This window comes from Notechis scutatus, chromosome 10 (assembly GCF_049901735.1).
Source record: "Notechis scutatus isolate UNSWTSFEM ecotype Mainland chromosome 10, rNotScu1.2, whole genome shotgun sequence".
In the NCBI taxonomy this organism is placed as follows: Eukaryota; Metazoa; Chordata; class Lepidosauria; order Squamata; family Elapidae; genus Notechis; species Notechis scutatus.
The window spans coordinates 4087917-4103037 of NC_142018.1; the positions used below are offsets into that span (position 1 = coordinate 4087917).

The 15121-nt window shown below is 42.3% G+C and overlaps 1 protein-coding gene across 3 annotated transcripts in view; it reads left to right on the forward strand.

Moving 5' to 3' along the window:
• Positions 1–15121, forward strand: part of ABCB7 (ATP binding cassette subfamily B member 7) — a 76863-nt gene that overhangs the window by 34309 nt on the left and 27433 nt on the right. For all 3 annotated transcript variants that reach the window (XR_015750700.1, XM_087971975.1, XM_087971976.1), the window contains 2 exons: positions 11788–11920; positions 12333–12601. Coding sequence is in view for 2 of the 3 variants with exons in the window: in XM_087971975.1 (XP_087828101.1) it covers positions 11788–11920; positions 12333–12601 (402 nt within the window). In the remaining variant the exon portion in view is untranslated. The remainder of the gene's footprint in view (positions 1–11787; positions 11921–12332; positions 12602–15121) is intronic.

The window sequence follows — 15121 nt, forward strand, 5'->3', positions numbered from 1 at the left end:
TTTTCTGGATGGAGAACTCTGATGTTCCTGGGATCTGTTTGGTGTCTATGACAATTCGCCACAGCCAACTCACCATGGCCAACTCACCACAGCCAACTGTTATTGTGCTGCTATGGGATCTGGAGTTTAAGTGCTGTCTTTTCATCCAACTCTTTCCAGAACTGGTAGGAAATTCCAATGTCTTCCCCCTCAACTGTCTATTAATGGTACATCCCATACAGGGTCTTGCCTTGCCTTGCCTTGCCTTGCCTTGCCTTGCCTTGCCTTGCCTTGCCATAACACTTCCTCTGCTTGGTCTTCTTCCCATGTCTGCTGCTGCCTCAGTCATTCTCTGAGAAACTCAGCTTTGGGTGCTGTCTTGCTGATGTATTTCTGGATTCTCTGGGTATCATCCATGACAGAAGCTTTGCTATTCACTAGATCCAGCCCACCCTCTTTCTGACTGGTGTACAGTCTCTGAGTGTTGCACTAGAGATGTGGAGTTTCTGGGACTTCACTTTGGCAGTTTCCACTTTCTTCTTTGGCCAGATCACTGTAGCAGAAGGGCATCTGATGACTGGCAGGACATTGAGCTGGCTCTCCAGGACCTGTCTGATCCATTGCCGGTACTTGGATAATGTTGCTATTGTCAGGGTTCTTTGCCTTGTCACCATGACCTCCATGTGATAGTGGAATACCAAGATAGTTGTAACTGGTCTGTATGCCTGCTATCTGATCTGCTGATAGTCTCGCCCCTTCAATCTGATTCCCTTTCCTATTATCTGGTCACACATCTCCAAACACTTTTCCAGTCTGAATGACATCCTAATGCCCTCACTGTAGAGCTCTCCTTACCCAATCAGGACAGGTGGATTAGCAAGTCGATGTCTCATTCACTCTTTATGTATACCTTGATGCCATTCACATAGATGGAGTGGTTGATGGTAGTTCCGTTCTTGAACTTCTACCCACATCCTGTCCTTTGATTATCTGGATGAAGAGGATCCAGCAGAACAGCAGTAGGGACAGTGCATCACCTTGGTGTATGCCACGTTTGATGGTCACTTGTATCAGCTGTCTTGAGTTGACTTCCCGTGTTATCTTCCACAGTCCCATTGAGTTCTTGAGGAAGGTTCTTAGTGCCCTGTTGACTTTTTCCAGTGCCAGGTGTTCATAAATCCATGTGTGTGTGGCACTGAATTGTAGGCTTTCCTGAAGCCAATCCAGGCTGTGCTCAGATTGGTCTGTCAAGACTTTGGGTCTTGGGCAACTGCTCGCTCTATGAGCAACTGATGTTTTGAGCCCCTGGTGTTCCCAGGGCCCTTCTGAGCTGTGCTCATGTACTGGACATATGGTCCCATAGTTTGGTGGCTATGATCTCAGGTCCTGAAACCACTTTGCATCACTGTTAATGTCTTCTCGTTCTTCAACATGTTCTTCCAGTAATGTTCAGTTTCTACTGTTGGTGGCTCTGCTGTTAGTCTGTTATTGCACTGCAGGTGGGAGTAGACCTTGGATGGTTCTTTGGAGAACAGAACGTTGATTTCCTTGGCTTCTGCTTCTCTAGCGTATTTCCTTAGCCTGGTAGCTAGTGCCATGAGCCTTAGCAGTCTCCAGGGCTTCAGATGGAGTCAGGCCCTTGTATTTTTTCAGTCTTATCTCTAATCTTCACACTCTTCTGTGATTCTACCAGCTGATTAACCTCTTTTCAAGTCACCTTGATTTTAACTTTATTTTCTGTAGGGTGGGTACGTACTACTGTTCTTGATCGTGTAGCCAAGCATCTCCAGGATTACAATAGCTGTAGTGTATGCCAGTTCATTGGTTTTGAGTTATGGTGGAAGTAGGGATTGTTGTGATTGTTGTTGACACCTTTTAGGGAACTATCTGGTGGTACTTCTCTACTGAGCCTCAGTAGCTAGTTGTGAGTGTTGACTCTAGCTAGTTATCCATGATCTCATACCTCATATTAGTTGCTGTGCTCTGGAATGGAAGAGGCAGTGGTGACATTACAGTTTCAGGTGAAGGCTGCGCAACCAGTTGTTCTTTGGAGTCTTCTTCAGTCTGGGATGTAATGTGTAGTTGGTCTAAAGTTGTGAGAGCAGCTTCCTCTTCATGTTGAAGCATTGGGTAACAAAGTGTTCCTCAGTTGGTATGGATACAAGTCCTCTATCCATCCATAGTTTCCTCATGCACCTCATTTATCCCCTGTTGTAGTAGCATTCTATCAATTTCAAGTTCTCTTGTCTCATTCCAGTAGCCCATTTACCTGCATATTGTCCTGGTTCCTCGATATTTGATGTGAACTTGGTCAGTCCGGGGGACATCTAAGCCGGCATGACTCCCCCAGTTCATGTCACTCTCATATTTTTGAGGTGGGCAGGTGAAGCTTTAGGGGTCTTTGCCAAGGACCCCAGCTGGTTTCAGCTGGGATTTAAATCTTGATCTCCAGCATCAAAGACGATGCTTTAACTACTATGCTCCCCAGCCAGCTAGGTGGTGAGGAGATAGATAGATAGATAGATAGATAGATAGATAGATAGATAGATAGATAGATAGATAGATTAGATATAGATATAGATATAGATATAGATATAGATATAGATATAGATATAGATATAGATATAGATATAGATATAGATATTATCCATCTCCCCATAATAGTTGGATTAAATTCAGGAATTTGATAAGAGCTGCTGTCACCTCCTGTCACAGTTGCCATCATTTTGGCCTTTTGCTCGTGGGCCTAGCATCCATTATTTATGAGTCAAGCATGCCTTTCTCTGTAGCGCCTCTGACTGTTAATTTTCTGTATCTGGGAGGGGAACTGGCTGGAAATGTGAAGTGTGCCGAGCGAGTGCCAAGGGAACTTTAAAATGGATGACAACGCTTGCCTCACGAGGATGTCTTATCTACCTAATCAGCAAGGGATATGTCAAGGCAGCATCTAAACTCATTTAGCTGGAGTCAGCCATAGAGACCCTTAAGGGAGGGCTTTTAATGAAACAACTTCAGCTTGCTTCTTCCACGGCTGCTGGAAGGACCGAGATGCCCCTCCAGGCATAACACCCCAGAAAACTCTGCTCATCTGGCTAGTTCCTCCCCAGCCCCACGTTGTGCTGAGGCAGCTGGGCTCTTGCTCTGTGCGCCCATATTGGATCCATGTCTGCCTTCCCTTCTGAGAGCACTGGGCTGTTTCATCTCATTGGGATTGTGAACCTCAGTCTTTCCCACGAGAAATTATCTGCCAGAAAGAGAGACTTTGAAATCATTGGGTCTCCACACAGGCTAAATTGATAACAACATATAAAAACAGAAGAGGGAGGGAGGGAGGGAGGGAGCGAGGGAGGAAGGAAGGAAGGAAGGAAGGAAGGAAGGAAGGAAGGAAGGAAGGAAGGAAGGAAAAGAGAGAGAGAGAAGCTAAAGTACCTGTGCAGCATGTCAAATTGGACAGGAAGGAGAAATCCTTAAAAATCCCACCAAAAAGATATTGGGTGTAAATAGAGCAGCTTTGTAGCATTTTAACTAATGTAGGTGCATATGTTTCACAAATGCTTGGAGATATGAGTGTTTCTGTGCTCACAAAAAATAAGTTCTTCACTTGTTCAGCAGTGAATACTTGGGAGAGATTGATATAAGCTAAAAAGAGTAGGACCAAAAGAATCACCTGCTTCTGTTCCCGGCACAAAGTTCCTACTTTGCACAGCTCCAATGCAAACTGAAAATTGTGTTCCCTGCCAGCAAAGGACAGATTTATCAAAATAACATTTCCCCATATTTTACCATCCAGACAGAGTAAGGTTAAATGGGGAATATTGGCTTCCTCTTATATCCATTAATTAGGATAATTAATAAGGGCTCTTATAAAGACAAGGGGGTAATTTTCCAAAGCACCAAAAGATAAGATGAGAAGTGATGGATGGAAACTAACCAAGGAGAGAAGCAATCTAGAAGTAAGGAGAAATTTCCTGATGTGAGCAATCCACCAATCGAACAGCTTGTCTTCAGAAGTTGTGGGTGCTCCATCACTGGAGGCTTTCAAAAAGAGACTGGACAACCATTTGCCTGAGATGGAATAGGGTCTCCTGCTTGGGCAGGGGGTTGGACTAAAATACGTCCAAGATCCCTTCCAATTCTATTATTCTGTGTTCTATTATACATACATACAACTACTTTTATCATCATTTAGTTTGCTTAACCCTCAACCTAGAGTATTAATTGTGTTTATGACATGGTTAAAGTCTTTGGGGGGTCTTGTTGCCCAAGTTGCCATATAGGAAGAGAAAACCCAAAGCTGCAAAGATAGAAGAAAAGAAGAGAAGAGAAGAGAATACAGAATAGAATAGAATATTGTCATTTTAAATGTACACTAATCAACATACATTAAAATGAAGTTTTGTATCATTCAGCTCTCAAAAGATAAATATTACGCATATACCCACATTCACACACATATATGACACAGAAAAATATTACAGTTTAGTTTGGATGTATATATATACATAGCAGAAAAAAAGAATGCTACGAGTTTACAAGACGGATGGCATAAGGAACAAAGCTGTTACAGAATCTGGTTGTCCTGCAAGAAATACTTTGAAACCTCCTCCCAGAGGGAAGCAACAGAAACAGACCGTGAAGTGGATGTGTGGGGTCTCTAACAATGCTTTGAGCTCTAGGCATATAGCACATATAAGCAGTATCCTGAATAGCAGGAAGCAAGCTTCCTATAATCTTCTCTGCTGTCCTCACTGCTCTCTGTAGGAGTTTTCTATCTGAGGCACTGCAGCCACCAAACCAAACAGGGATGCCATGCCGTTTATTAAAATGCTTTCCATCATGCTTCTGTAAAAAGTGGCCAGGACAGAAGGAGAGAGATGTGCTCACCTCATCCGACGCAGGAAACACAGGAGCTGCTTTGCACGCTTCACTATGGATGATGTGTGGAGAGACCACTTCAGATTGTTAGTTATCTGCACCCCCAGATACTTAATTCTATTGACTATCTACACAGCTTCAGCCTTGATACAAAGTGGAGTATAACTATGCTGCCTTTCTCTAAAATCTACAATGATCTCCTTTGTTTTGTTAACATTCAAAACCAAGTTACTTTTATTGTACCAGTCCACCAAAGCCTTCACTTCCACCCTATAAGAATCTTCATTGTCATCCTGGATAAGATGGAAAGTGGAGTGAAGAAATATGAAGAACGCAGTGAAAAATGGAATGAAACTACTACAGATTGACATACTAGGCATCAGAAAATTGAGATATACTTTCAGTCAGAAGATCACACTGTTTATTACTGTGTCATGAGACACAAAAAAGGAATCTTGTTTTCATAATTAAGGTTATAGTAAAAACAATATTCTACTACAATGCAATCAATAACTAAATAATATTAATTAGACTTCATGGATATCGCTTTAATATGACGATTCGTATTCAGTTTATGCTGCAATCACTGATGCAGAAGAGGAGGATGATGAATTTTTTGATTAATTTGAAAGTGACAAAACAGCCAACCGAGATGGGCTGCTTATGAGTGGAGACCAGAATGCCAAAGTTGGAAATATTAGATATACAGATCAGGAAGCCACAGTACAGACAGAACGTGATAAAAATGGATTGGCTCCAGGCTGGCAAAAGAGTGAGATAAGACTGAATGTTCTTCCCTTATTTATTTACTTATTCAACTTAAATGCTGCAGACATGGGGAAGCTGGATTGTTTTAAAATTAGAAACATCAATAACGTGTGCAATGCTGGTGACACTTCTCTGATAGCCAAGAATGCAAAGGATCTGCTAGCTCTAGGAATAAAAGTGAAGGAACACAGTGGGAAAAAATGGAACTAAAAAGAGACCAAGCAAATGACAGCAGGTATACCAATTAATCTCAGAACTGATAATGAATATATTGAAGTAGTAGATAACATCTGCCTTTTAGAATCAACATCAACTGTACAGAAAGAGGTAGTTAAGAAATAAGCCACAGACTAGCACTTAAAACAGGGGTATCAAACTCGATTTCATTGAGGGCCGCATCAGGGTTGTGTTTGACCTTGGGGGGGGCGTGGCCAGGGGGGCATGGACAACTCAACGTCCATTTTCAGCTGTGACAGACTCCTTCAGCCCTCTGCCAGCGAAAACGGAGTTTTATTTTTGCTGGCAGAGGCAGTGCGGGCTAGTCCTTTGCTGCTTTCAGAGCGGCCCTGCGGGCCAGATCTAAACATCCCGTGAGCCAGATCCATCCCGCGGGCCTTGAGTTTGACACCCTGACTTAGAATAACAACAGCTGCTGGTGGAGATGAGATGTTTAAAATCAACAAGGTGGAAATTGAATTAGATCAAGACTTTATCTTCCTTGCATCAAAAATTGTTCATGACGGCAGTTGTACACTTGAAATGAAACACAGGATATCCTTAAGCTGCCCTGTAATGGTTAACATGCATAAGATCTGGAGAAGCAAAGATACTGATATAAATACAAAAAAACAGGCTAGTTAGAGCAATTGTATTCCCTGTAATGATGTATGGATGTGAGAGTTGGACACTTAAGAAGAGCTGATCAAAGAATTGATGCCTTTGAAGTGTGATGCTGGCGCAAAGTATTGCGTATACCATGGGCAGCCAGAGCAACTAACAGAGAGGTGCTGAATCGTATCAAACTAGAAACATCATTAGAAGCCAAATTCACAAGACTGTGTCTGATTTCCTTTGGCCACATCATGCATGCAAATTCATTGGCAAAGGCAACAATGCTAGGAATAGTTAGTGGAGCAAGAAAAGGGGCAACCAAAGAACTTGCTGCCTTGATAACGTCAAAACTGATACAAAGATAAACATCCATCAGCCAAAAGAAGCCATGTTTGACCAGGGTAGCATGGAGAGTACTTGCCTATAAAGTCATCAAGACTCAGACATGACTGGATGATTAAAATGACTACTAGCGCTTGGAAAAGCACTCATGGAAGACCTTGGAGAAGATATTCAGATGCCATAGTATCACAGTATATCAGAATACTTGAAGCAGTGATACTTTCCATGTCTATGGAAACAAAAGTTGAATTTTGAAGAAGCAGGATAGGAAGAGAACACTTTCGATATTTAGTGTTGGAAAAGACCAACACCAATGATCAACACCAGCATGGACAGCCAAGAAAGCAAGCAAATGAATGATCAAACCAATCAAGAAGTCTCCCATGAACAGGCTGAAATTATTCCAATTTGTAGCTCTTTGGAGAAGGTTCTAATGCTGGGAAAGGTAGAAGCAAGAGAAGAAGAGGCTGACCAACATCAGAATGGAGGGACTCAGTTACATTTATGATGAATACACTGTTGGATGACTTGAAAAACTAAGTTAAGAACAGACAATCATGGAGAAAATCTATGTGGTCACTAAGTCAGTACCAACTTGGTGGTGGCACATAATTAAAACCTTCAACTTAGAACCGAGCATTAGGTCAGTTTTCTCTACTTCCATGAATACTGAAGGATTCTTTTCTGGAAAATCAGTTCTTACTTGTATAAGCATAGCCTGGCTGCAAAGAAACGCGTTCTAATTTTATTTGCCTAAAGAGATATTTAGCTGCAAGTTCTTCAAGTTATCTGGCAATTACAGACTGCAAAAAGCAGAGGGGAATTTAAAAACTATTTCTGCTGTTGTAAAACAAGGGGTGTTTTGCCATTAAAGTAATAGTTGTCAACTGGTGGTACATGAGACTCAGAAAGAGTGCAGGTAGGTCATTGAAATGTTTGTAAAGTCTTTAATACCATAAATTTTGGGCAAAGTGTTTTGGGTATGAAAATTTTAGACTCCCTGAAAAGCATTTTATGGATGATCACGAGAGCTTCTGGGAATTCCTGAAGTGGCTCTCTGGAAAAATTCATTTTAGTTGTTAATCAGTCACTGGTACAGGAGGAAGGTAAATAAGCTGAACGTGACACTTTTGATTTTGACAGGTAGGGAGTGGTGAAGGAGAGGGAAAATGAGAACACAATGGGATGTAATATTGCGGTGCCTTATTCAGATTCATACTTTTGCCCTTTGGGAGTGGGAGAGACCAATTTTAAATTTCGTGTTAGCACTTTCAAAAGTAGGGCCACATCAGAGGAGGAATTATTATTATAATTATTATTTTTGCAAAATTATAGTAAAGCCAATTAATGTAATTGAAGATTCAGATGGATACCTAAAGGGATGGGGGTGCTATACCCTTTTAATTTTGTGGAAAATATGTATCTCTTAAAACTCACGATGGTGTATAGCCTGTTGTGGTTTTTTTTAAAATAGCTGGAGAGGGAGCTTTCCAGAATTGTTATTATAATAAATGTCATTACTACTGAGCAGGCTCTCCTAGGGAAACCAGTTTTATGGCCTCTAGATGATGGTCAGCACAATGTAGTGCAGATGGAGTGGTATTGTGCCAAAAACAGAAGAATGAATTAAAATTGAGTTTCCAGGCAAGCCGGACCGAAGGGAGTTGACCAAAGCTTGTTGCTGCTTATCTGAAAAGCATAGTTAGAAATTCAAATTCTAAAACAAAATGCTTCTTTTAAACTTTAACATCTGTTGAACACATTCTCTAATTCCTTAGAGTTTTATGTCTGAATTTTGCAACAATCTGTTTTTTTTCCCACTGACTGTGATTTGTGATTGTAACATTTTAAATGTGTGAAATCTTCAGGGATGTTGTGTAATTCTAATCCAAGTAAACTCCTAGAGGCAAAGCAAGACTCCAATATCAAATGGTGATGTGGAGCATTTAAGTTTCTAGTAGCCCTAAAGCAGCCACCACAGCAAACAGTTTGAGAGACAAAACAGGAGAGAGTCTGTCCCTAAAACGTTTAATGTATCTCTTTTAATGAAGCCTCATCCTTTAAACATTAGATTAGGGATTGTGTTATTCAGGGCCTTTTTAATGGTGGCCCTGGAAAAATTTACCACTCCAAATAGGAGGAATGTTACCATGTTGGTTAGTCTTAGTTGCTCTTCAGCATTCATTACTTTCTAACTTGGTATCCTTTCTGCTTGTGTATCTGGGTTAGCTAGAGAAGCTGGTTCTGCACATTACTGTAAACCATGGTTAATTGGTAATCCAAAATTGGTGGTCTTGTATCACACAGTGGGCGACAGGTTAAGCAATCTCATATGGGGTTAGTGTGGAATGTGAACCTTATTTCAAAGGATAATGCTGGTTTGTGGCATTCACAACTCCCCGGGGTTGGAGCATGCTCTCCGGTGCTTTTTAACGTCTATGTAAATCTACCGAAAGGACTTAGCCATCAATTTGTGCACAGTTTACTGCCATAACTGCACTGACTTTAAAAACGTTACCTGATTCAACTGGCTTTTATTGGAGAAGTGCTCCTCTATTGATGTTTTTAGTCCTGTGGGGATTGCCAGGAGTGTATTCAGTTGAGTGAAATAGATTTTAATGTATTTTATATTACATAAAAGTTTAAAGTGTTGCCATTGCTTTTTTTATTCTTTACACTTGTAAGTTCTACTGCTGTCCTATGTCGCCCTTCAGGCAGGTAGCTTAAAAATAAATAAAATAACTTGTCCATTTGCTTATCTATTTTGCTGTTTGTTGAAGGTAAATCAGGCTGTCTTACTGAATTTAGCATGGGGAAAAAGTGATTGCTGAGCAGATCAGCACCTGATGGCCATTGGTTGATTTCTGCAAAGATGTATACAGTCCAAAATGTTCTGTAAACTCCTGAGAAGGAGGAAGAAGTCTGGTTTTTCTCCACCTTTTAAAAGGAGCGATGAGTCAGAATTACTTGGGGTGCTGCTATGTTTCACCTACTGTATATATCAGCAATGAGCAATCCAGAGGTGGATCACTATCTGGAATCCTTTTGGTAATCTTCAGCGCCTGCCAGAACCCCATTTCTGAAATGCAGCAACATATCCTTGAATCTTGAAAGTGATATCTGGTTCCAGCGCCCCCCTTCCCCAAAATTGTGTATGTAATTTCTCATCAAGTTATGTGTTGCATACTAGTTAGGTGTCACCAGAAGAAGAAGGGGGGGATATCCCCCTATAATTGGGAAACCTTAAGAATTCTTCACCTCCTGTGTGAGTAATGCTATGAAGTCATTACACCGAGCTGCTGCCAGCTTCCAGGCTTCAAACATACTAGAAAAACCTGCCTCCCAGCTACCATCCTGATCCATGCCAAGCATGCACACACAGAGTAAAGGGGTCAAAAGTTTCTTAAATGTTACAGAGGTTTTACAAGCAGCAGCAGACACAGCTGTGTGTGCAATTGCACGCACGTGTTGATTCAGTGACATGAACAAGGAAGCTTACCTGCAGAGAGTCTGGATCCAAATCAGGAAACGATGTCCAGGTGCATCATGTTGCTCTCAATTGACCACATGGTGCTGAATTTTTGCACTTGTACAACACGCATTGTGCATTGTTGGCGAGACAACCATTTTGTCTTTTGTTTTTTCATGCTCTTTTTTTTCCTCATGTTTTCTTAATTATTCATGTGTTATATTGTCCTTACGTTGTGAGCCACCCAGGGTTATCTAGAATCAGGCAACGCCAACAACATTGAATAAGTTAAAATTAATTGTTGAATTTCATTTCTACTTTGGGCACATCCTTTGTAAAACTACAGTAGTCCTTGACTTACAGCAGTTTGCTTAGTGAAGTTACAACAGTACTGAAAAAAATGACTTAGGACCATTTTTCACACTTATGACCGTTGCAGTATCTCCATGGTCAAATAAAATTCAGATGCTTGGCAATTGACTCATATTTATGATGGTTGCTGTGTCCCAGGGTGACCTCCTGACGAGCAAAGTCGACAGTCAGTGAATCTGGATTCACTTAACAACCGGGTTAACTAATTTAACAACTGCAGTGATTCACTTAACAAATGTGGCAAGAAAAGTCGTAAAATGGGGCAAAACTTACTTAACAAATTTCTCACTTAGCAACATAAATTTTGGGCTCAATTGTAGTCGTAAGTCGAGGACTACCTGTATATGAATGTTCCTCTTTCTCCTAGCCAATTTTCAGGGGTGAATTTCAGTTTCTGTCTGTCAAGGTAACCTTTCCCCCCATTTTGCCTTTTGATACACCAGGTTTATCCTGGCTTAATGTCTGCCTTGTCAAGAAAGGCAGTGGAGTTCTGTCCTCAAAGTTTTGCGGTTGAAACACTTGGAGCGGTTTCTGTTGGCTCTAAAAATACATTCCATGCAGACTAGAGCTATTTATGTCAGATGGTGCTCCATTCAAAACCCAAGAAAGAAATACTTAGACTCCATTAATTAAAGAAAAGATACCTTTTACTGGAAGTCAAGTCGTAGCAACAAAAGAATCTGAGAAAATGAGCACGTAAATCACATATACAAAGTGATGGCAACGTTCCCACCCCCAATAGGATGAAGAGGGGGCGGGCCTGGGTCTTCCTCTGAACTCCCTCTCCCTTGTTCTACCTCTCCCCTGCTCTGCCCAGCCGGACTTTGCCCTTCCCCAGTTTCTTCCACAGCCAACGGAGCCACACTCCCACTCTCCCTGTCAGCTGCTCGGCCTCCCCCTCGGAATCAGATTCCGACAGGGGCATGACATGAAGGCTGTTTCTTATGAAAAGGGGAAAACGTTTCACTTCAGACCTTGTACTCTTACGCTGTGGTGCCTGAAGGCCCTAGTGCTCCAAGTGGACAGTAGCAGAATATCCCCATTTCAGCTTCTTCAGAGAAAACATGTATACGTTATAAATAAAGCATTTTTAGCATGCCTTGCATAAAGCATATACATAACGATCTTGCACAATATCTTATGCTTTTTAGGCTATGAACATCGTGGTTCCCTTCATGTTTAAATATGCAGTAGACAATCTCAACCAGCTGTCTGGAAATGTTCTGAACCTGAGTGATGCACCCAATACAGTTGCAACCATGGCAACAGCTGTTCTGATTGGATGTAAGTGTGATGCTTTAATCTGCTGACAGGTGCTGACTTTCTTCGGGAAGCTTGGGAACATTGGTGTACATGACCTTTGACGGGGAAGCATCTGGGGTGAACGTTGTTCGCTGGAGTTCCTTCTACTTCGTTATCGTGAAGAATGAACAGGGCTGTGATTCTCCTGAGTGGTCTTATCTCCTGGAACAATAGCCTAGTCTCCAGGCCTGCTTTTGCATTTTTTTTAAAAAAACAACAACAACAATCCCATATATCTGAAGATGAAATCTGTTTAAAAGCGACCTAACTGATAACCTTTGACTTCTCATCCGGGAATCATTCGCGTGGGGTATTAAAAGCGTGCTGAGGAGGAGTAAAGTAAAATTAATTTAAAAATTAAAGCCTTTTTCTCTTCCCCTCCTCCTTTTACCAGATGGCACCTCGCGAGCAGGCGCAGCGTTGTTTAACGAAGCCAGGAATGCCGTCTTTGGGAAAGTGGCCCAGAATTCCATCCGGAGGATAGCCAAAAACGTCTTCCTCCACTTGCACCAGCTGGACCTGGGCTTCCATCTGAATCGGCAAACGGGAGCGCTGTCCAAGGCCATCGACCGAGGCACCCGCGGCATCAGCTTTGTGCTCAGTGCCCTGGTGTTTAATCTGGGGCCCACCTTGTTTGAGGTGGCCCTCGTGAGCGGGATTTTGGTACGTGTCCTTTTCATTCAGTTGCGGCGCCAATCGTTTGTTTGAGATCCACGTCTGATGGCTCTCAGATGTCCACGGAGCTAGGCGTGGCCCATTCCTTGCCTTTCCCAGAATCCTGTTGAGGAAAAGAGGACAAAGAAGGGGTCAGAAAGGCAAAGGAAGGCTGTTGTAGCCATCTAATGCAGCCCCACTTGCCCTTTGCTTCACCTTCACCCCCTTTGAGAGCCCTGGTGACACAATGGTTAGAATCCAGCATTGCAGGCTGACTCTGCCCACTGCCAGCAGTTCGATTCTGACCAGCTCAAGGTTGACTCAGCCTTCCAGCCTTCTGAGGTCGGTAAAATGAGGAGCAAGATTATTGGGGGCAAGAGGCTGATAGCGTAAATCCCCAGGGCAGCTATTGATGCTTTATTATTCTTAAGGAATTGCAAACGTAGAAAAAAAATGGCCCCGCTGGATGTTCATGGCTGTTAATCTATAAAGAGCAGCATCCACTACACACCATCTGACTATGATGCCGATACAGGAGCTGCTGCAGTGAGCTTTACGGAAGGGGCTGCTGCTGTTCCTTGTGCTTGGCTTGCCCCAATTTTGCAAAAGCCTCCTTTCTGATGCTTTGCATAGCCAGCTTCCCTACACGGCTGAATGCTCCGTGTTTACTGTATTGTGACAGGAGGACTCTAACAGGTAGAGGTGGTCCTTGCTTAGTGACCGTTATCAGAAAGGATACTTTATGCCCCGTAAAGCATTTCTGACGATTGTACGTTTCCTCCCCCTCCCCCAATGCATGACTACATTTCAGATGCTGGGCAACTGGCTCACATTTATACACGTTTGCAGCATCTCGTGGTCCCATGTCCATGATTTCCAACATCCTTTCCAGAGAAAACAGTAAAAAAAAAATGCCCATTGGATAATGCTGCATTTGCTTAACATCCATGTTCACTTAATGACCAATCCTTTGGTGATCCCTTAAGTACTTGATCCAATGTTGGTCCTAAATTGGGGACCACCTGCGTAATATCTCCCCACTTGTGGGTAGCCTCTGCTTCTCAGTAACGCAGCACATAAGCTAAGAGAGAGCAATGCTCACAGATTATTGCCGGGAAGGCTAGCTGTCAGAATGCTTACAATGGCCCAGATGCTCCTTTTCTATTCCATGCTTTCCATCTGGTGTTCTCAATATTCCACAGCCTTTGAACCAGGTTGACGTTTAAGAGCGCACACATAATCCTTCCCCCTTCCTTAAATTAGTCAGACTTTCAAGCAAGAGATCCATAAGCGTTGTGCCAAATCTCAAAAGAGGAATATAAAGACAGGCTATGAAACCCATCCCAAAGTCAAACAGTGGCGGCTTTTGGAGTGAATGATGCCTGGTATCTTTCATTTAAATGGGTGGGGTTTGCATTGTACCAAGAAAAGGAAATAAACCCTATTCTAATGGGAGCTTAAAAGTGTGAAATCTCTCACAGCTGCTTCTCCAGACACCAAATGCCAAAGACTCACACGTGACAGAGTAATAAGTATCATTTGGGGACTGGGTTCTTAACCTTGGCAGCTTGAAGATGTGTGAACTTCAACTCCCAGAATTCCCTAGCTAGCTACGCTGTCTGAGGAATGTTGGGAGTTGGAGTCCACACATCTTCCAAGTTGCTAGGGTTGAGAAACACTGGCCTAAAGGAAAAGAAATAGAGGCTTTAGGGTGCTTTGGATTTGTTTCCTGATCTTGCTGCTGAGGGTAAAATGTGCCCAGAAGCTCCCATTCAGGTCATGCAAATATGCCGGGTTGGACTATCCCAAAACCTTTCAACAGAATAGCAATTATTTCCTTGGAAACCTGGGATCTTTCTACGAGCATAAAATATCATCATACGATGGGGCCTTATGCAGAGTTACGGCAGTGCCTTACCTGGCTGCAGCTGCTTCAGCTCTCAAAAGTGTTGGGGTTTTGGGAATGAAAGACCCATCCGGATTGAGTGATTCTTTAAGAATTATGACAAGAAAGAAGAACTGTAATGCTAAACTGTTATACGACCACCAGTCCATATTGGATATGGAGATGATAGTTAGTGAAAGAGGAACTATTGATAAAACTGTTCTGGAATAGACTTTGTACCATACAGGATCAACCTTGGTGGTGCAGTTGTTAGAATGCGGTATTGCAGGCTAATTCTGCTGACTGCCGACTGCCAATAGTTCAAGTCTCACCAGCTCAACATTGAGCCTTCCATCCTTCCAAGGTTGCTAAAATGAGGACCCAGGTTGTTGGGGGCAAGAGAGGGCTGTAGAAGCACTGTGAAGCGGTATCTAAGTGCTATTGCTATTAGCTCCCAGAACTCTTTTTTTTCTACTCTATATTCAGAATGGACTGTGATTAATTAATTTATGTATGTGCTTGTATTTCGAGAGTGCGCATCAGAATTTTCATTTTTAATGTGTGGCAGTGTGTACAAAGAAAAAGTTGACAATAAAGGTTATCTTATCTTAATCGGAATCATCGCAGTTTATTTCCTGACAAAT